Here is a 22,834-nt window from a genome sequence, read left to right on the forward strand (position 1 = left end):
TCTTGCAGACCAGTCTGGAGCTTCATGTTTGTTCACAGGCTCCCTATGACTGTTTGATTCAACATTTGCTTAAAAATAAAACAATTGGCGAAAAAGACTGCAGAGAGCTTGCTGTAGCCACACCAAAGATTGTTTGGGCTGATTAAACACTGGAAGAGTGAGACCCACAGCATACCCTGTGCTTTACAACAGCTCCACATGAGAGATGTGTCCCAGTAAGCAGCTCAGCACTGACACTACAGAACTCTATTCACAGCAATCCTTGCCCAAGACCTTTGAGAATTGAGCTGCCCTTAAGATGGTGTCACGGTTTAACCCCAGCTAGCGACTAAGTACCACACAGCTGCTCGCACAATTCTCTTCCCCTGGTGGGATGGGAAGGAGAATCAGAAACAAGGATAAAACCCATGGGTTTGGATAAGAACAATAATTGAAAGAAAGATATAATACTAATATAACAGTAACTGTAATGAAAAGGGAGACAACAGAAAGAGAGATAAATAAAACCCAAAAAAGACAAGTGATGCACCCACTGATCAATGCCCATCCCATCCCCAAGGAACAATCAGTGCCTCCCAGCCAACTCCCCCCAGTTTATACACTGGCCATGATGTCTGTGGTATGGAATACCCCTTTGGCTAGTTTGGGTCAGGTGTCCTGTCTCTGCTCCCTCCCAGCTTCTCGTGCCCCTCCTCACTGGCAGAGCATGAGACTGAAAAGTCCTTGATCAGGGTAAGTGCTACTGAGCAGCATCTAAAACATAAGTGTGTTATCAACATTATTCTCAGGCTAAATCCAAAAAAACATATTACTGTACAAGCTACTAGGAAGAAAATTAACTCTATCCCAGCCTAAAGCAGGACAGATGGTCCTTCGCCTGGCTTCTCAAGAATAGCCTGAAGCATCAGACACGCTGGATTCCGTAAAATCCAAGACTGAAAGGTTGATAGGTAAGGCATCATTCTGAAGAAAACACACTCGTTTCCCAAAAGGTCAAACCGATGGAAGCCATCTGCTCACTCAGAAACACACAGATGTAGTTGCACCAGGCTTCTTTCCAAGACAGTAAACTTGAGTTTCCCAAGTACCTGGAAACAGCTATTGTGAAAGGTTTTATTTCTTATTTTTAAGTTCTCCAGGAACATTTTGGATCTTGAAAACTCTGCACGCCAAATACCATATCTGCAAATTCAATTAACCTACACTATGCACAAACACTTCCTCAAAGAACTGTTTAGCTGTATTTTGGAGTTCTTTGAACAGCACAACTCCGACTCACTGAGCTTCAGGTATTATGGTTTCCCCTAAATAAAGGGAGGCCCAATTTGAATTAATTTCCAAGACGTAGTTTTCGTGCTTGCAAAACTTTTAAGGTACCTTCTAGCAGAACTAGCTGAACCTGCATTACCTGAAAGTTTTCATTCCCACAAGCTAGATCGTTTGGCCATGGACTTCTTCAGAGAAAGTTAAGACAGTCTCTAGAAGCAGTAACACATCTTTGCTTCACTTTCAGTGATGAAAACATTACACATAAACAAGCAAAAAAAGGACAGAAAAACTATTCAGTTAATAGCAATTCAGCTCTAACTGGCTGGCTCCACACCCTCACATTCTAGGAGAAAAAACTATCTTAAGAGGGACAGTTTTAATACTATTCAGCACAAGGCAAGTACCTTCTCACTCAGAGAGGTTATGAAGCACAAAAGCCAATTTTATCCAACAGAGTTTCCCTCTGCTTTATCCTAAATTCTGCACCACCCTGTTACTACATCCTTGACACCTACCATTTTGACTGCAGTTCATCTGCAATTCCAGTTAAAAAAGTGCTGAATAACCTCTACACTGCTCTCCTCACCTCTGCATGTGAACGTTCCAAGTCTGTAGTTCATACCTGAATATCTTCTAAGTCACTGCTAATAAATGTACCATCTTACTATGTTCCTCCTCCTCATTTCAAACTTTGGACAGTCTTCATATAAGGTACAAAACCTTTCTAAACATATCACCTCCAGCATTTAAATGTAAAAGCATATGACCTACATACTGCGGGATACCTGCGTGAGGTCTGCCTGCTCTCTGCAAGCCAAGTGTCGGGGTTTTATAGTGGCCTGATAGTATATATTACAGCCCTATACATAAGTTAATATATATCAATACATAAATATTTCTGACATTCAAGCATGTCCTTTTAGGAATATTTTAAATAGTGTTGTATAAGCTCCAGTACAGAACAAAGGTTACTTTAGGTAACAACCCAAGAGAACAAGAATTGATTTCTTTGCGTAAGCAGCAAGTTTCTAATAGACGTATATTGAAATATCTCCAGATACATTAAAAGCTGTCTCTTAATGAGTAAGGTGAACAGGCTTTTACGCTAATACAACTTGTACTTCTACATAAACACAACCCTAACTTTTTGCACACTTAAAGTTTCCATGTTCATTGCCTCCTGCAGCCAGCAATTCAAGCAGGACAAAGTTCAATTATCTCCCCCACCTCTTCATATTAGATCACTTACCTAATTCCCAGTTTGTTACTGCTCAGAGAAAGAAAATCCCATGGTATTCAATTATATCTTTTTCTTTCCTTTATGATCCCATGGGCAATACATGATTTAGCATATCTAGAGAGGAGCAATACTTTACTTCCTACACTTTAATCCAATTTGGATAAGAGGTTTTCTACTTATAAAAATAAACCGGCAGTTGCACTTTACCTCTGTGTAGACACTAACACCCAACAACATAAAGGTCATTCCCAAAGATGATCTAGCTGAAGATGTCCCTGCTCATTGCATGAGGGTTGGAACTAGATGCCCTTTGAAGGTCCCTTCCTACCCAAACTGTTCTATGATTCTATAAAGAATCTCTATAAAGAATCTCTATAAAGAGTAGCGCAAATTCAGGGCTAGGGATGACTTCCCTAAATTTTACTCTTTGCTTGAGACTGCAGAATACACTTTCAGGTACAGGAGAGAGCTGGTTCTTGTCTTGGCTCTTGTCACACGTGACATTTGGTATTATTGTGCCAAATACATTCTCACACAAAAAGCCAAGGATAGAATACCTCAACTATGGAGATGAAGCTATATTACTTCTACAGGGACTCAAGAGACTTTGGTCTGATCATGTGGTCCAGTTTTAATTAAAAGCTAAGGAAATCGTTATGTTTAACATTTGACTTATAGTTGGAAGCTTTCAAGGTGTCACTAATGCCCAGTTTTCAATTTGCTATGTATACAGAAAAAAATGTTACCTTGAAATAAGAGAAGCTATCCAGGTGAATATGGCAACTTTAAGTTAGTATGATCTTCAGTTACAACCACAACAACTCCAGTGGAAAAATATTTTCAAGTGTGTAGATCATGTAAGATACATTTTGAAACACACCAAAAGGTATTTGTGTACCAAGATAGTAGCAGGTTTGTGTTAAAAACCAGCCGTGCTCTCCAGAATCTGTATGGCTTTTTGTCCTCTCAGAGTATGACACTGAGGAAAGAAAAACCAGACAAAAATCTAGCATATGAAGACAGAAGTAACTTTAAATTGGTGGAGTACAGGGATCCTGATAGACACTGGCAGAACACTTTCAAAGCATACACCCATTGCTAGGCAGCATTAAAATGTTCATCTGGGAGTTTCATGGATTGCCCTTGCATTTTCAATGACAAATCACATCACTAACCCTTAATGAAATTATATTAGCAAGACAGTTATTTGACTCTTAGTAATTCTACTAGTGAGGAAAGTGCTCCTGAAGACAAAAAAAGTCATGTTCTTCCTTGATCCAAACTCAGAAGTCTGTATGAATACAAACCGTTAAGATTTGGCCTAGAAATTTATAAGATTCCTAAAACGGAGGTTTGGGGACATGAGTTCAATGTATTTGTCATCATCCAATGCATGTTAAACTTACTTCCCACATAATGTTTCTCAAGCAAAATAGCTCAATAATTTCTTCTAAAAAGCCTACACGCTTAAAGCTGTATCCTGGCTCGACTCTGATTCCCTGTAGGCACCAGCTCATATTTCAAAGTTACCTGAAAAAGCCTCAAAACCAAGTGTAGTTCAGCATTCACAGACTGGGCTAGATTTGTATTGGCACATGCACTTGCAAACTCACTTCTAGCAATTACCCTGGCTTTGCACTTTGTACCTGTATGCATTCAGGGGCAGGGTTTAAGCAGTAAAGAACCATTCATTTTCTCTCAAAGAAAACTTTTTCCATTCAGGAAATAGGAAACACTTTGGGGCAAATATACCAAAAAGAGCATAGAACTACAAGAAGTCACAGTTCTGACAGCACCAAGACTAAGCAATTTTTAAATAGCACCAGACTATTCAGAACACAGTAGTACTTTACACAGTTTCGAAATCAATTTCACATGATTTACAGCATGCACTTATTTATTAACCAAAGTGACTGGTTAATATAATACAGATTTCTTCCCTTCTGAAGCCTGAGAAAGAGGTTGAGAAGCCTCCACTTTAACCCATGGTGTGCACTCCCAATACCCATACAGGCTACCAATATACTACTGTTTGGGCATTTTCAAGTCCACCTCTGTGTACTAGGGAAACCTTAAGTCCTGTTTTTCTAGTATAGCAAAGTACTAATCTAGGATGGAGGAGCTGCTTCCCTTGCCCTTTTTTAGTCAGCTGTTCAGTGCAGCCTGATTCATTCCAAGAAATCTGGTTGTTCAGAAGTAGTCTTTGCAAGGTTTAGGGGTAGGGCAGCCCTCTCAGGACTGACATTGTTTATGAACATTTCCTCAATTACTAACAGCTGAACATCCTGAGCACAGTGGTGCCTCGTTCCACACGCATTCAGGAAGGTTTGTATACATCTTGCTCACATTCAGTTTGCTGCTTGTCATTAGTTACCCTCCTGGTTAAGGATGTCTTGTGTCACCCGTTTGCAGAGCAGAACAGCAGCATACAACTGCAAAGGGTATGAAGAGTCTCAGGCAGCCAACCTGGCGTGTGTTAAGAGGTTACTACGCAGACTCAGCAGACATCTGACCACATTCAAGCTCCTGAACTAATTCAAATCCAGAGTACAAAAACGCACTTAAGGAAGCCCATACAAGTAATTAACAATACAACAGACATACTAAATAAACTAAAGAACTACCAGTATGGCAAATTGACACTAAACAACCAGAATGAGTTTACGAAGTGCCAGGCGAGTGAGACAAAGGCTGTGAGTCTGTCAAGCCAACCTGCTAAGACAACTAATAGGCAAGTTGCTGCCTTTAGCAGCATGTATTGCCTCCATGCAACTTAGTGGCAGACATTTGGAATTTCAAAAACAAGTTGTCCAAGCATGCTCAGTCTCCCTTCAGCAACTTAACACCAGCTGCACAAGTAATATATATTCTCTAAACATAAAGGAAAGACTTTCTCTGGCTTTGCAGCCACTGTTGTACTTAAACTCTTTAAAACTCTGAAGTCATTCTGTACTTTCAGCATTTCACTGATGGAAGTGTGTGAATTACATGTCCCCGAAATAAACTCTGAACTATATAAATAAATACAGCACTGTCACAAGCTCGCCCTCCTCTAGTCTCTCTTTTATAATACTTATCCCTTGTCTGTAAACATGATTGCTAGGACAAAAACACGTGAGGTCAGCAGCACCAAACTACTCTGAAATGCTATCAACGCTATGGAACGTTACCAAACAACACAAGGAGAGTATGAGCGCCAATAATTTTCTTGGCATTTTCCTTTTAGTAACCATATTCAAGCTAAGGCCTTTTTTACTTACTAGAAAGGGGACACTGCATTTTAATGCAGAGGAAAGAAAGAAAAAAACTGTCTTCTAAAAAACGTCTACATTTTAAAACCAATCTGTGACTTAAGCTTTGCAATTTGAAAGTATGGCTTAATAACATGGCGGGAAAGAACTTGCCACATTCGATATACAGCTATATAATTTTAATTATATTTAAAAATCTAACGAAGTTACAGTAACCACCTCATATTAGAAATAAGTAATTTTTTTAAATTACTTAAGAGAAGGATACAAACGTCACAGCCAAAATGCAGGAGCACAGATGTTGACACAAAGCTGCAGTCCTGAAACTCACCCAACAAGAACCGTGAGTTCGGGCTCAGTGCCTGTGGAGCAAAGCACCACTTCTGGGAATAACTGCATGTTCTCAGTTTTGCAATGGAGACCTATTTCTTACTGTTTCTGGTATGAAAGCTAAGCATGCTCATATTTGCTTATATTTGCTCATACTTTCAAAGAACAAGACTGAGCTTAACATTAAAGCGTGCAAGTTTAGGAATTACTGAGCTTCTTTTTATATTCAGACCTGTCTTTCCAGATCACCCACCCACATTTAGCAAAACGAAAAGGTTAATACAATCACAATAAATGTAATTTCCATCCTAACATCCTCATGTTACCCTTTTTTTATTAACTGATTTAAATATCCATGTTTCCTAAAGTTATAGCATGGTGCTTATTCCTTAACTTCTGATATAGAAGTCTACTTAAAATGTAAAAATCTGACAAAAAAGAAAGAGAAAGGCTGCAATCCCCACCCCCAAAACAATCCCACTATAGCTGCATACACTGAAACAGCAAGACCTGTCTTTACCTGAGAAAATAAAGGTCCTCAATACAAAAGTTAAGCAAAGATACCAGAAGACCTGACACAAAGGGGCATTGAAATATTACAAATAACAACTCTCAGTGAAGTGGCAGCCAACTGAAATCAAAGCTCATAAGAAAAGCTTTCTTGTTAATCAGAAGCAACATGGAATCTCTTTCTGACCAGAAATGCAGAGAGTAATCTAAACCAGCTCCAGCATACAGACAACTGCATCCTTTGACAAAACTTCAGACTTTCAGATAACTGCTTGCAAACTCAACATGCTACAAAGATGGTTTTCACTACAGAACAAATGAAGAATCTCTTAATTAAATTTTTTTAAAAAAATAAAAATAATACTCGCAGCCTGTAAGTTTAGCCAAGACTGGAACACTGCAACAAGATCCTCTTCTTTAAGTGTCTTTTTAAAGCATGCCAAAGCCATTAGTTAGAAGGATAATCTAAATAAAGCCATTGTTAGAAAAATAAAACTACATCATACCATGACTGAACAGCCAAAGAAATGGTCAGGGAGGAAGGATTATTTCCTGGCACAGTAATGTAGCAACAGACTGAGTTCTCCCTCTCTTTTTATTATTATATTAAGCCTTCACAGTGTTTCACAAAAATAAAACTGAGGTTTGTAGCTCATCTGTTGAACAGATGATCAATTCTATAGAGCAGCAGGACTTTGTTTCTAGGCGTACTGTGCAAAAATCAAAGTCAAAGCTTATTTAGCAAGGAAAAGAAACTAAAGTCCAAATTCTGGTTTTGTTCATCTACCAGGTCACCTCGTCAAACCTGATACCTGAGCCTAATTATGCAGGTGCAATTAAGGATTCAACTGCATTGAAGGCAACTGAATTAACCAGCGTAAGCGAGATCGCTATCAGCCTACCTAAGCAAGACTGTACTAGAGCAGATCTGGGCTGGACACGTAATTTAATTCACCATTCTGATTTCTGGATAAGCCTCAGACCTTTGGGATAATTACAGTGCGTCACAGACAATGCTCAGTGTCAGTTATAGCATTTAAGTTGTGTACTGTTTGTGTGAAGAGATGAAGCACTCAAATGCTAGGTTACCTTCCAGCTTCTCAAGCTATCAGCTTCAGCTATGTTCCGCAACTCTTAGGAATAACACTCTTAGTGAGAGGTTTTTCGCAAGTCTTTTGGCTTATACACAAGTATTTGAGCACTCAAGTTCTCTCTGAGCCACTATTTTTCATTAGATAGAAACCTCCTCCTAACAGATGAGACTCTTGAGTTGATAAAACAAAGCTCTAACAGCTACACTATTATTAAAGCTCTAGACCACACTATACTATCTGTTGAGCTTCACCTTGAAATGCACTGGCAGAGTTAAAGAATTTTGAAATAAGAATTCACTTATGATAGAAACTTGACAGAAAATTGACAGGCACAGTGGAATACATAGCTGATCAGAAGCTAAAATAAATATGCAGCATGAATTCAAGTCAGTAAACTCACATGAAATAAATAATGAAGTGGTGTCTTCTACGCTTACAATGTTTTGGGCTGTTAACCACCAATAATGACTGCTCATAGCCAATTTTAAGACTTTGGCAGTTGAAACAAAAATAGCAGCCATTGAAGTACTGATACCTTTGATCATGAGAAACATTATTATGATTAGCATCTCACGCCTATTTGCTCCAATCCCCTGAGATGTAAAATAAAACTGTAAACATTTTCAAAGTTACATGCCAAAAGACTTCTCACTATTAATCACACCCATTATACTTGAGGTTGTACTCTCAATTTCACTAGCATTAACTTGGTATGAAAACTGGTCCAAGCAAGGAAAAGTTGATGCTCTCACACCGCCACATTACCACCTTGGTGCAAGCAATAGCAAGAGGAGACAGGAGCTATTGTCCTCAAGCCAGAGGGCTACGGAAAAAGAACAAGGCACAGATACATTCACAGACAAAGCTATGGAAAGCAATGCAAGAATTTTAAGCCTACCACAACAGAAGGGTATATAGTCAGTCTAATGACAAACCTTGGGACACAGCTCCCTGAACCTCTTGGAAAACTCCTGTGATTAAATTTGTTTCTCTCAAGTTAGTGAGAAAAGTCAGCTCGTGGAAAAACTCTGGTTGGCAGGTCTGGAGCAAAGAAGGGTATAATGCTGCACAGCTCAGATCTGGGGAGGGGGCTATGTGTGTGTGCACAGCCCAGGGAGATGGGAGGGAGAAAGCATCACCCTCAGCAGGAAGTAACAACCTGGAACCAACCTTCAGTAGAAATCCAGCATTATGACATGAGAAAGTACAATTTGGTAGAGCTTAGGAGGCATCTCTCTAATATAATCATCTGCAGTTTTATAAAAGCTGGAAGTGGTTGCTGTACAGAGATGCTGTCCAATGAACAACTTAAACCATTCTCTCTCCACTTCAAAAAGGACATTGTTTAGAGAACAAATACTGTCACATACAGTAACAGCAAGACAATACTAAGAGCTTGTATTGTTCTACACTTGTACTTCTACCAACTAAACTCAATCAAAATCTTGAAGAGGTAAATAAAAAGTCTATTTTAAGGGAATTCTAAAATGAGTTACTGAATTTTCTCCTCAAATTTTTCATCTAGAGAAGGAAGTTCATGTGCAAGTAGAAAAATCTGTTCTTTTAGAGCAACTGTGTAGAGGGAAACTCACCGTGTCCAAGAACTGTGAGATTGTAACCGCACTTCCACTTGGATTTACGATACATAATCAAAAGCCACACTTGCAGAGGGAAAATGACCTGTTGATGATGGTGGCTGTCAACAATGGGTTCAGATCAGTTAGCTGCTAGTGCAGACAGGACAACATTTTTCAACACTGCGAGAGAAAGTCAGAGTAAGACCATATGGTTAAGCCCCATCCACATTAGCACCAAACAGCTAGCACCAGCAATTGAGAACTGTCAGCTCGGAGAGGAGTGGTGACAAGTATACCTGCTGCTCACAGCCACTGTGAAGAATGGTTTTGTAGAGGTTTATCAATGTTAGCTCAGTGTCTACTAGAATAAGTGCACTTAGAGAAAAGCACAAATAACAGGTCATTACACACAGTATGTCCTCGTGTCCAGTCAGTATTCCTAATGCAGAGCAACTCAAGTACTTAGTTGTTCAAAGTTATTCAAGGAATTCAGTTACCAGTCACTGGTTTCCACATGCTCAAGATGTACTGAAATTTAAGAACGTGTTCTGGAATCATACTGGGTAAGTAAGTTTTACATTCGCAGAAGATTGACAGTTGCAGGTAAGCACTAGACAAGTACTGTCAGCAGATACCCTGGCTGTATGCTATTCAAGACCATGCAAAATAAAGGGATGAGAGCTGGCTTTAGCTTCAAACTACTTTGAGTAGGGGGAGCTGGACCAGATGATCTCCAGAGTTCCCTTCCAAAATAAATTCTTCTTATCATTGACAAACCTGGCCACTAATGCACAGGCATGAGCTTTGCATGCAGAGACTGAACCACTGAATCACACAACTATTATTTATCACCTACTCTCACAACCTGCAGGAATGCCTGCACTTAGTTGTTACCACTAACATATAGCTGGAGCACATCCTGTGGTTAAACAATTTCAAGACAGCATAAAATACCACTGCAAAAGCAGCAGTCCTGCCTGCCACCCTGCATTTAGATGTAAGGTTTCTGCACAACCGTAGTATCAACAGATTCACGCCCCAATCTGTTCCTCAGCTGGATTTACCAGGTTCCACACATGCATCTGAAGACAGGCCAGGAACAGAGAGCTGGGACCACCTTTCCTATAGCGGACTTTGTGTTCATTTCCAGAAAAACAGCAAAATTATGTATTTTTAAATGCATGGACTAATTAATAGTGAGATGTCAGAATTTGTTCCTGAGCACAGTACTTAAAAGCTGTGTTTAATCTTGAAAAACAAGGGAACATAACTATTCCTATCCTTAACTTTGGAGCTAATTCTGTATTCTTTATACTCGCTCTTCTATTCAACTTACTTTGTCCCTATAAGTAACAAAAGCTACATTCATCAGCAAAACACAGCTTAGCACAGCAATAATCTTATTAGCATGCATATTGAGTTAATACCAAGCTTATATGAAGGATATTTGAAAATTAAGCTTGAAAACAAGCACAGTAACCGCAATAAACTAAAAATTTCAAATTCTGTCTCAATTACACACTTGCAACATTATTCTGCCTTCATCAGGTTTAGTAATTTCTTGTACATTTCTCCATAGGACTATTTTCTATTAGTTTTTGCTATGCTTAGGGGTCTAGGGCTTGGGACAACTTGAGAGGCAAGAGGAAGACAAGCACCATTAGTCTACTCAGTTCTGCGGCATGATGTACGCCAGTTCTTGTTATGAGAAACACCACCAAGATAAAAATGACCAAAACACTTTTGGGAGGCAAAAATGAGGCACAGTTTGCTAACATTAATGCAAGTTACTTCCATAACCAGTTGCTACAATAAAACATGTGGTATACTGACATTAACACATCTTAGGTTATGGTTGCAAAAACTCTTCTAACCAATAATTGTTCTAAATCAGTCATTTGGTTGCATGCCGTGAAAGCATCTCCTAGCACTGCCTGGCAAAGGTAAACTGCAGAAAGTGAACAGGCCCCAACAGAGGCTCCAGCACATGTGTGCCAAGCTGGAAGGAGAAGGCAGGTGGAGGACAGAAAATATGGTCTCAGAAGACTGTGGGATGGTATCTGAAGAGTGTCAAAGCTTCAGTAATGCTTCTGAAGACTGATCACCATCCTTATGATGGAGTAAAGTCTGAACTATAAACTATGGCTGAGGACTGGACAACTAAAGTTAGACTTAGAACCACACTCAATCCTTTGGCATAAGAGTTAGGCCTAACAAAAACTACTAAGTGCCATGGTTAAGCCTAAAATGAAGGCCAACTAGGAATTCCCACTTACTTCAATCACAATAGTGGCTGTTGATAGGGAGTGTAGGACTCCTTGTGATTTTAAGTCTCTGTATCAAGAGACACCTCTCTTCCCCACTTGGATGCATGTCTTTGCAGAGCTGAGCGACTTCAGTGACACTAGCAGTAGGTAAAGTTGCAAAGCAGAAACCAAAACAGACCGTAATTTAATAAAAGGAGGCTCACCAGCAGGAGTAAAAGAGGCAGAGGGGGAAAACCCAGGCTCCACTGAGCGCCATGCTCCTCCACACCAGCACAATGGAGGGGAATCCTGCTCCACCCCGAGGGCTGCGAGCCACCTGGCCAGAAGCCATACTTATGCACAGCTACTTGGCCCCGAGGGTTGAAAATAAAAGATGAACAGCCAAAATACGAGGCCAGCAGACACAGCTGTCAGGCAGGGATCAGCAGACCTGTAGCATTATGAACACTGCAGCCCATGTTGGTTGGCTGTTTTGCACTATACCCTATCCTTTCCCACAGCTATTTCCTTCCTCTCTTTGTCCACCTACCATAACTCGTATTTGTGCTCTGTTTCTCTCCCCTATCTCTTCCCCTTTTTGTCTCTTCAGAGTTCAAGGTCTTATGAGCAGACTTCAATTCATACAGCCTACAAGCACTGCAAAATGAAAGTTTGCAATTTTTGGTATGTTTAGTTGATTGCAACATTCCTTTTCCATCTCAGGTTTTTATCAAATTCGAGTTTCTTGAAAGGCAGTCAATGGACTGTGTTTATACCACTACCCTTAGTCACAGCGTACCAGCCAGTATTAAAGACAAGAGTTCACAAATAATGTAGTGTGCTGATGTAGCTTCTATAAATGGAGACTTTGGCCACTGCAGAGATGTCTGATCTACAGCTCTCACTCACATAAACAGTCCCCAGCCACACAAATAAAGACTGTCAAATCCTTCCCCAAATTCCTGCAGGGAAAAGAAATTAAAATGATAGCAGATTGGATGGAACAGCTCTAAGAAAAATTAATAATGGTAGCTGTAAAATCTAAAATTAAAGTTAAGTCTGGTTTTGATGCTTTCAGTACAAACAGTACATTAAATTTGGCATAAGCCCAATGGAACATGAAGTTCTTGTGGACAATGTCTGCCAAGAGCTAGAAATACAGCACTTAAGTCTTTAAAGAACAAACAGAGAGGCTCAGACCATTTCTACTTTATGTATCTGAAAAAAAATTAAATCAAGGTGATCTTTCTGAGGGAACATTTGTATTAAATCTAATTGGTGTGCTTTGTGTAATACTGAATTGAGCAGATGCCAATTGGCAGAGAATCACTATTTGTCATTTTGTAATCCGTCCCACTTGTGACAAAGGTTACAAGTAACCTCCCCATATCCCAAATCACTGTGCTTTCCTCCCCAGCATCAGGCTTGTGTCTCAGATAAACTGTACTTGGTCCTTGGTCATGCTGACACTTCTAAACATCGGACACACTGGAAGCAGAAGAAATGGGAAGAATGAACTTGGGGAGCTCATGCTGCACTATCATTTTTTTCACCCACCTTCACATTTGTTGGGACTTCATTAGTTTGCATGCCTCAGGGCAGAGCAAGATTTGATTAGTAACTGAATACTAATTCTCATTTCTGTGGTAACCTCCAAACATTAACAAATTAAGCATCAACACACCTGTGAGTTTCTAACCTTTATTAAAATAAGGACAAAACGAAAGCGGGGGAAAGAGAGGGGGAGACAAGCCTAACACCCATCTGGGGCTTTGGAGACATCATCCATCATCCCAGCGCACAAGTTCCTCTCCCCACCACCTCCCGTACACTGAACTCCTAATTGGACAGGAGAGTGGAGCACACTTCTAGCTTTGCTAGGTTTTCTGCTATTACAGATGGGAAGACTTACACATGCTTCCCCACATCTCCCAGGGATTCGGGAGGGAACACACCCCTCCTGTCTTTAAGGCCAGTATGAGGTGCTGGCACAGAAGGATCACAGCACCAGCCCTGCCTTGGGAAACTGGAGAGCAAGAGAAGGGAAAACAGGCAATGCTACGCTTGACATCTGCCCAGAGTGAGGCAAGAAACTTCACATGCCTTCTCACTCTATGCGTAAGCCAAGCACTATCTAGATCTTTGAAACTGCTATTTCTTGATGACTGAGATTTTGAAACATATAACAAAACAGTCAGAAAAATATGTTAATCCTCTTCATTAACAGCTATAAAATAGCAGCAGCATGCCTACAATACTTGCTATTGTGGACGCTAAGAGACTGAAAGACACCAGACACTTGCTACACTTGCCTACTGACAGGATAAATAAGCTCTTCTCCCTACAACTGGTCCCTCTTGGCTTTAAGGTAAAGGTTAACTCTTCCCTCATCTTTTGGATCAGGCTCCTATCTCTGCTCCTGTTTAGACTCTGCCAACTTGAATTTGCTCCTCCCCAAAGTTACAGTAAGTGAAAGATACCAAGAAATAAGCTTGTAACACTTTCCCTCTAGAGGTAGGAGTTTCTCTTGCTAACTACGCACATCTCAGAACAGTGAAATATGCACAGTTATTTCAATGAGAAAAAAAATAAATAGTGTATATATAGGCAGAGAAATTCAAAAGCAGTTGCTACATCTAAGTCACAAGTGGCTTATAAGCCCCCACATTTTACTACAGCATCCTGGCCCTTCTCAGTCAGCAATAAGAGGTACAAGCCCCTACTCTGTTTTCACATCTGCTGCTCAGAAAGCTAATACGAAGCTAATACACTGGCCACAAAACTGATTGAGTTCCTCTTACATACACGTATATATGTATATAAAAACATACAGAATGGTTTAACTCTTTAAAAGGTGCAGAGACAGCAGACTGGAGCAGGAAGCAGTCCTTATCTGAAGTGTCAGCACTACCATCACCACTGGATCTCTCCCAGCTCCTTGCTGAAGGTACATTAAACAAATACCCTCTAACACACACAGGTAGCAAGTGTTCAAGTTAGATGTTACCACAATGACTTGGTTTTACATTTTGACTATTATCTTCTCTCCTCTAATTATTCAACTTCTAATAATCTCTAGTGATGTTAACAACATTTTAACATTACTATGGCAATTAAATAGCAGAACCTATATCCAGTGCAAGAACCAGCTGGAAACATTTTCTGAGTAAAAACAGAGATGGTCTTTACATGTGGCTTGAATTCATTCTTTCAAAGCAGAAAGAGAGAACAAAAGAGTCAGTCACTTGAACATACCAAACTGTTAACAAGTGTACAGCAAGCAATATTCCTCCTCTCTAGCCCAAGTTTACCACCCTCAGCTGTGTTGACCATTCAAGCCCAGGTTGTGCCCTAGGGCTAAGATTGGGCCACCCACCACACAAGCACAGAAGACATTATACTGGAGCACACCCAGTTTAAGGAAAAACATCCCCTAGGAAGCTGTGCATGGACAGCCACTGCACTCACCATACAGCTTTTTGTGGAGTTCTGAAAGCATCATTCGTAAATCTGAAACCAAATTATCATCAGAGATTGATGATGAAGATGGAAATACCAGTATTAACTGAACAGTCTGTAACTCTGGTTTCCCATACATGAATAGCCACAAGTTTCCTACACATGAGGAACTCTGCAGTTTGTCAGAAGATTGTAGCATGTTACGTTTCCTTTCCTAAATTCAAAATAGAGCACTTGCCCAGCAGAAAGGAGCCAGACTCAAGAGGAAGCAGATATCCTACCTGTGACATTAGCTAAGGGTTGAGGCCCCTGTAGTCTCTTTCACTGTAGAACAGAAGTTCAAAGTCATCCTCCACTAACCATGAAAACCAGCAGCTATCTAAATACAGCAAATCAAATACCTACATGCATTTATTTCTTCCATGTTGAGCATTCCTTGGAGCATTTAAAGTGGCTCAGGGAAAAAGCAAACCAAGCCAAACAAAGAAAAAGTGTATTAGTGGGAAATGGCGGAACTGACATATTTTTAGAATTAGCAGTTTATCCCAAGAGGTGCATTACAGAAGGAAAATAAGCAACAAGTTCTTTAAAAGGAAGCAAATTACTTTATAGTAAGCCTCCATGTGCAATGCATTTTGGATTTTTTCCCTTACCCTCATACCAAATAAATAGTTGAGCTACATGATGTGACAAAAGAACCATTACTTATTTTCCCAGCTGAATCTTGTGTCAAACCATGATTAAGGCAATATTTATTCTTGTTAAAATATTGTGCTGAACTGCAACTGCTTCACGTAAGTGGAAGGAATATCAAGGTGGCATCAGCCAAAAATCTCAGTATACATATTAACACCTCGGGAAGAGGAGCCTTGAGATTCTTGGCAGGAATTCCTCAGGGACCACTTAACATTATTTAACATGACTAATTTGTCTTAGGACAAGGAAAATACACATGAAGTACTCAAGTTTGTACAATATTAAAATCAAGTCTTTACTATTTAATACTGCTTGACCATTAGAAGCAGAAGGAACTGAGGACAGGGAAAGCAAGCACACTGGGGCAGATCTGTAACTGTCACAGAGGCATGATCCTAACACTAGAAAAAGAGCCACAAACACATGAAACCTTAAGCCTAATTTTCCTACTAGTTTAATGTTGCCTTAAAGCATCCCAATGGACTTGATGGTTAAGGGGGCCATATGTGCAGGCTGCATAGACACACTAGTTCTCGGACCAAGAGCCCACAGTTCCACGTAGGTGCTTTGTGTGCTGCCCCAGCCATTGCTGATCACTTCTTGGGCAAAGACAACCAGCTGGATGAAAGCATTTCAAGCTATAACTAACACAGAGATGCCAGTTTGGTTGCCCTGACCCAAAGAACAATTCAGACAACACAAATCAACAATATGAATGATTGTGAATCAGAAGAAATTCTTCACTGTGAGGCTGGTGAGACATTGGAACAAGTTGCCCAAAGAAACTATGGACAATCCATTCCTGGAACTATTCCAGGCCAGGTTGGATGGGGCTTTGAGCAACCTGCTCTAGTGGAAGGTGTCCCTGCCCGTAGCAGGGGGTTGGAACTGGATGATCTTTAAGGTCCGTTCCAACTCAAACTATTCTATGATTCTATGATGCAGGTCAAGGGGTTACCATCCTAGAGGCCAAGCTGGCAGAGGGAGGGGGAAACCAACTCAACAGCTGCTACTTTCCAGTTGCACACTACCGCAGATGAACCATCAGACAATTAAGCAGAAACACTCAAGAGGCAAGCAGGAGAGGGTAAGATGCTCAAATCAGATCATGCAGTTTGCTCTCGCTATGCCTCCAGAAACTCATGAAGGGCTTGAATTCCACTGACGCCAATGGCAAATCTTAACAGCCATCTTACAGAAAACAAATCAGTCCCTTTGAATTTGATGTCTATCCCCCCACTTTGCCCATGAAGTAAGGAAAACAGGTATTCCAGCCCAGGAGAAAGTATTTTAAAACATTTGTAATGAAGTTCAAATGGTTATACAGTTGCAGAAACACTGCATAGGTGAAGTACAAGCAACTAAGTACATCCAGGCAGATGAATCAGTTGGCAACAGAAGGAAAAAAATCATTGATGGTGGTCTACTTAAGGACAATTTTGTCTAGGCAGGCTTTTGTGTTTTCTTTATACCGTTTTTTTTTTTCTCTTTTTTGTGGTTTTGGTTGGGTTTGTTTGGGTTTTTTCCCCATCTTCTCTTCAAGTCCTAGCTCAAATAAACTATTCCCCAAAGAATCTTACTCAACCAACTTGCTTCAATTCCGTATCTTGCAAGCATCTACAAAATATTTTTGATACATCCCACTCAAAACCTCAATCAATCCACAGAACAGCATTCTCTAGTAGCTATTCATATTATCAACTATCCTAATAATAAAAAATATTTTCTATATCACTTCTAGTCTTTCTAACTTCAGCTTTTTCCTACTTTCCTTGCTGTTAATTTGCATGCTGTCTACAACACAGAGCCTCAGCCACTACGACAAATGTTACAGACCCACAAATGGAAATGCAGCGTTTAGGGACCAAAGCTTTCCTGACAAAACCACCACGCTTATCTCCCTGAACACTTAATATGTAAACTAACAGGCTGACAAAAGCACCCTATCAGCAAAAGCTTGCCTACATCTGGGATTTTGATTAACTTTAGTCAATTAGATGGTGCAATTGCTCCCCACAACACATATGCGCCCACCCTGTCTCATACAGCCAGAACGGCACCTCTCTGGCCCAAGTATCTGTGTACTGTTAAAAAAAGCTTTTCCCAAAAGGAATGCTTTTCTCCCTTCTAAAAACACATTTATGCAATTAATCTGCTACAAACAGGGTCAGCACAGAAAAACATCTGGTTGACGTAGCTGTACAGACAACATCAAGGGAGATGAAGAGTGTTTTGAGCCAGCATGATACATATCCAAAGTCTTCTACAACATACTCCAGTGGTGAACAAGGAAAGTAGTGCAATGTGTCAATTGAATGAATCCTCTTCCCAAGAGGAATATAATTATGGGACTAGAGTAAGAGGTTTTGACCGCTCCTACTCTGACAACTGCCACATACCTTCAATTAGAAGAGTAAAATTATAGGACACTCCCAATCCTGAAACCGCAGCCAGAATTGCACTGCCAGGTTCAGTCCACTCTGCTCTCGAGTAAATAAGATTCAAGTCCAAAATTCAGCATTTATAGCAGTAAGTACCACGGGCGGCAGTCAAGTCAATAACATTGAATTCAGCAGCATGGATTAAGAGACAAGGTTAGCAGATTAACCTTTATTACCTATTCATGAACTGAACCATGCTCCTGCATGGCAGGGACCAGAGGATACTGTCAATCCTTAACCAAATGCTTCCACCCAGGCACTGAGTTCAGTCTGACTCAAACAAGCTGCTGTCTAGTTCACACTTGAGCCCACGTCCCAAACCACCACCTCACAACATTTACACCTAGTATGCCAGCCAGGAGACATTGCTGGAGCAAGACTGCTATTGATGACCACCTGCCTTCAGCACGAGGTGCCAGCAGAGGACAACAGACTTTCCCTGTAGAGCTTTCCGGTCAAGTATTTCACATCCATTCATGACTACAGGGTTGTTCCAGAAAGGTCATTTTGAGCAGCTAGCAACATTTGGTGCTCCAAATCACATGACATGGGTCAGCAAAAGAAGTCCATGACACAGGGCTCACGTAGGGTATCCCATAAGCTATGCACTCACTTGTGCGAAGCACCAAAGCACCTCTTTCTACTTGAAACAAGATCTCCTTTTCAATCGATAGAAATATAGAATACTTGGAAAAGAACATATTCGTAGTTCCAGGCTGTAATTTTTCTGCAAATCAAGTTATTGTCACTAGATTTATTGCTTTTAGGAGAATGCTGCAACAGCATATAGCTTGCCTTTTTTTAAGTTGAAGGATGATTTCTAGCATGCCAAAGAACTTTTGTCTTTAACCTGGCTTTTGAATGTATCGATTCAAACATTTTAAACAAGAAACACAATCACTTGTGAGTATTAATTGCCACATCCACTGCAAAACGTTAAGGCCATGAAGAACACACCACGATGCCCCAGCTACCCACTGGACAGCCTACAGCAGCACAGGGAGAGGGAAATGCATCCCACAGGCTGCCTATGCGCCTCTTGGGAGGCACAGAGCCACTTAAGCTTTGCCCAACTGACGCAATTTGCACCTCATGGGATCAGAGCTAAACTGCTATTTTACCTTCTTCCCCATGAATCCTTCCATCCAGGCAGACTAACTGGGCCCAATTAGGGATGCAGTATTAATTTCATGAGAATTGGGGGACTGTAGCAGGAGTATGAGATTTACTGGTGCATCCTATTAGCCTCTAGATTGAAAGGAAACAGAAAGCAGATCAGATGGAAACACGCTTACATTTTTCCACTGAAACTCAGCAGCATTTAGCTGCGCTCGACCTACTTCTTACACCATCTCTTTGCTGTCACTTCCTTTGACAGTGTGTCAGCACGCTTTTGAATCTGGAGATTAAGGAATGAACGTCTGGGAAGCAAAAGAGCTGGACTTTTTCCTCTTTATGTACAGTCAAAACTTTTACAGTTGAACCAGCTAGGCGCACAGTGACCAGCTAGCAACGAGTACCTCCAATTACTGGCATCCTGCAGGAATTCCTAATCAACTGTGTAATTTCGCTTACAAGTACGCACTTAAATGTGATTGATTTCTCCTGAAACACCCTCATTCTTCCTTTTTTAGCTCAGGGCACGGATTAGCATCTACAAACAGCTTCGGGTTTTCTGCCTTCCTGTATTCCAGAGTTCCTGTCTGAGAAGACATTTTATATCAAGATATACTTGCAATTAGTTCCTTCCAAATGAATAAGAGTTTTAAACACCACTGGCTCCAAGCGGATGATGCTCTATTTTGCATCTACAAACACAGTCGCTCATGATAAATCCTGAAGTGAAAGGATCCTGTTTTCCATGCCTAGTTTCTTAATAGAAACCAGCATTGATACCAAAATACAAAACAGTTGTAGCAGACAGACTTTATACTAATATCTAAGTTCTGCTTTAACTGAAAGACCAGTAGTTACTTAAAATTTTAATTTCCAAGATGAACAGTAGCATGGTGACCTGCTGTGTTGAGAAATACATTTCAGTGATTAGTAAGAACAGAAACATTCATTATGCACACTTCACAAGACTACATTCAGCGTAACAGAGGTGCTCCTTCAAGTTTAATTCATTTGAAATAGGAGACGTTTAAGCTTAAGGTAGCTGCCTATATACAACCAAAACGCATTCCTAAAGCTTCCTGCCAGGCCATTCATACATCTTCAAAAGAGTTAGGACACTTAATCTTACACAGCACTAAAAGGGTCTACTTTTCCAACTACGAATGCCCCATTTTCTACAAACTGGGCTTTTTCTTGGAGGGAAGGAGGCCAGGGAGAGGAGAGGAGCAAGTGTCCCATGCAGACGCCTGAACTACATTACTCACTTCCAAACTGTCGGCCTAAAACATTACAAAGCCACACGGACCGCACGACAACACATCTGGGTAGCCTGTTCAAGCTGAAGCTTTCATCTCCACTAACCTACCAGCATAAAAAGCAACAGAAGATGTATCATCAACAGGTCATCTGGCTGCTGCTTTGTAACAAAAAAACCACGAAAAGCTGATGAACAGAAACCGGAAACAGCCTTTTTTCCCCCGGCTCCCCCCCCCCACGCGTGTTCAAAATGGAAAATATAAACCCATCGTCCTTCTAACGCGGAGCCGCCAGGTCTAGCTGAAATGCTTTGTAATTTTACTCGCCAAGTGGTGTTTTCAAGGCAGAGTCGTCCCAGCAAACGCAAATGAGTGGCCTTTAAAAGGGAATGCCAGAAACACGAGCAGTACAGCTAGGCTGCTTTTTGCTTGCATGTATTCTAGAAGCTGCATTTTGCAGAGGTGAAGAAGCTGCAGGTTTTGAGGGGGTAGTTAAAACAAAAACAAAGGGGAAAAGAAAACCAACTCAGCTTTCGGTATAAAACCACAGCGATTGCTTTAAAATACCCTGTTTAAGAGGCAAAACATATTCAGCTGAAAACACAATTGCTCCTCCTCTCCCCTGCCTTTTAAAACCCTTTTTCCATGGATGTTAGAGGCAGAAATGTCCCCCTGTTATTAGCTCTTCCTGAAACTGAGTTATTTAACTATCTGGGGGGGGGAAAGACAAAAAAGAGTGAAAAGAAAAACCCGACCAAAGTTGCGCTGGATGCCAGGCTGCTCACAAAAGAGCCGAGCCTGAAGATCTGAGAGAAACCTTCCAAATCCCTCAAGAAGCTTAAAATTAAAAAGGACACAACTTACCTACCAGCTATCTGGATTCTTCCGGAGTGAAACAACATCAAATTTGGAAGAGCTAGGGGATAAAAAAAATAAAGAAAAAAGCTTTCCCACCACGATTTTGCAGGTTAACAACAGCAAAACAAAATCCCCCTTTGTTTTGTTTTCCCCGCCTGCGTGCAGCTCCCATTGAGCGCTCCGGCACAGGGGGCTGCGATAAATGGAGCCTGGACTTGAGCGGGGGGGGGGGCCTCATTCCCCACCGAAAACAAATATATCGCCCTCACCGCCCCAAAAAACGCACCCCCCGAGCCCGGCAAAGCCCCGTAGTGCGAACACTGAGCGAGTTCTTGTTCTGTTTTCGTTTTGAAGTGGTGTTCTTCCCGAGGGCAGGCGGCTCGGCAGCCGCTCCATGACAAAGAGCTTCCCCAGCACATCCAGCCCCGGAGCGGGGCTCGGCCAACTCCGGGTGGGTGGGACGGGAAAAAAAGACCCAAAAAAATAAGGAAAAAAAAAAGGAAAGGAGAAAAGAGAACAAACTCCCCAAACCTCCGGATAAGGAAAATAGATATAGAAAATTATTTTAAAGACCGTAACAGACCGGCAGCCCCACCGAGGCGCAGCACAAAGCGGCGGGGAAGGAGGGTGAAGGGGGGGGAAGCAGCCCGAGGAAGCGGCCCCCCACCCTCCCTCGCGATACGGGCTCTGTCGCGACAGGCGCGATACTCACCCTCGGGAAGAAGGAAGCTGGAGGAAGCAGCACCCCACGCCGGCAGTCGCAAATCCCCCGGGGAACCGCGGACCAAGGGGGAAAGGAAAGGGGCAGCCTCAGCCTCCGACCCCGTCTCCTCACGGCCGACGATAGCTCCGGTTGAGCGAGAGGAAAGGCAAAGAGCGTCCGCAGCCCCCGCGGGCCGGTGTGGCGAGCGACAGGCAGGGAAACAGCGGCTGCAGCTGCCGGGGAGCGCCCGAAGAGAACACCCGATGGACGCCGGCTCCGCGCCTCCTCCTCCCCGCCCGCCGGTGCCGCCGCCTCGCCTCACCGCGCCGCCCGCCCTCTGGGTCGGCAGCCGCTGCGCGCTCGCGCACCCCACAGGCGGGGGCGGGGCCACACACCGGGCGGGGCCACGCCCCCCGCCCGGCGGCATGATGGGAGTTGTAGTTCCCCGCCGCGGGGAGCTCCGCTATGTGTGTACTGGCGGGTACGGGTGTATGTAAGCATGTGTATGTGTATATACGTCTGTGTATGTATATATGTGTGTATATATCTGTGAATATGCGTATGTGCATGTCTATATATGTACATATGTTTCTGTATGTAAGTGTCTGTCTATATGTGTATAATACGTGTGTATACATAGAAACATAGACTCACAGAATGGTTTGGGTTAGAAGGGACCTTAAAGCTCACCCAGTTCCAACCCCCTGCCATGGGCAGGGACATCTTCCACTAGAGCAGGTTGCTCCAAGCCCCTGTGTCCAGCCTGGCCTTGAACACTGCCAGGGATG

General features: G+C 41.8%; 1 protein-coding gene across 5 annotated transcripts in view; it reads right to left on the reverse strand.

Annotated features, from left to right (window-relative positions):
- The window catches only part of PELI1 (pellino E3 ubiquitin protein ligase 1), a 45,975-nt gene extending 23,563 nt beyond the window's left edge, over positions 1-22,412 (reverse strand). Inside the window, exons 1-2 of one of the 5 annotated variants that reach the window (XM_030489970.1) lie at positions 22,056-22,412; positions 21,350-21,401 (exon numbers count right to left, since the gene is read on the reverse strand). Coding sequence is in view for 3 of the 5 variants with exons in the window: in XM_030489968.1 (XP_030345828.1) it covers positions 9,287-9,341 (55 nt within the window). In the remaining 2 variants the exon portion in view is untranslated. Of the gene's footprint in view, positions 1-9,286; positions 9,452-21,349; positions 21,402-22,055 lie in introns of those variants that run through there. The other 4 variants (XM_030489969.1, XM_030489966.1, XM_030489967.1 and 1 more) reach the window with 4 other exon arrangements.
- Positions 22,413-22,834: the final 422 nt, after the last annotated feature.

Source organism: Strigops habroptila, chromosome 6 (assembly GCF_004027225.2).
Source record: "Strigops habroptila isolate Jane chromosome 6, bStrHab1.2.pri, whole genome shotgun sequence".
NCBI lineage: Eukaryota > Metazoa > Chordata > Aves > Psittaciformes > Psittacidae > Strigops > Strigops habroptila.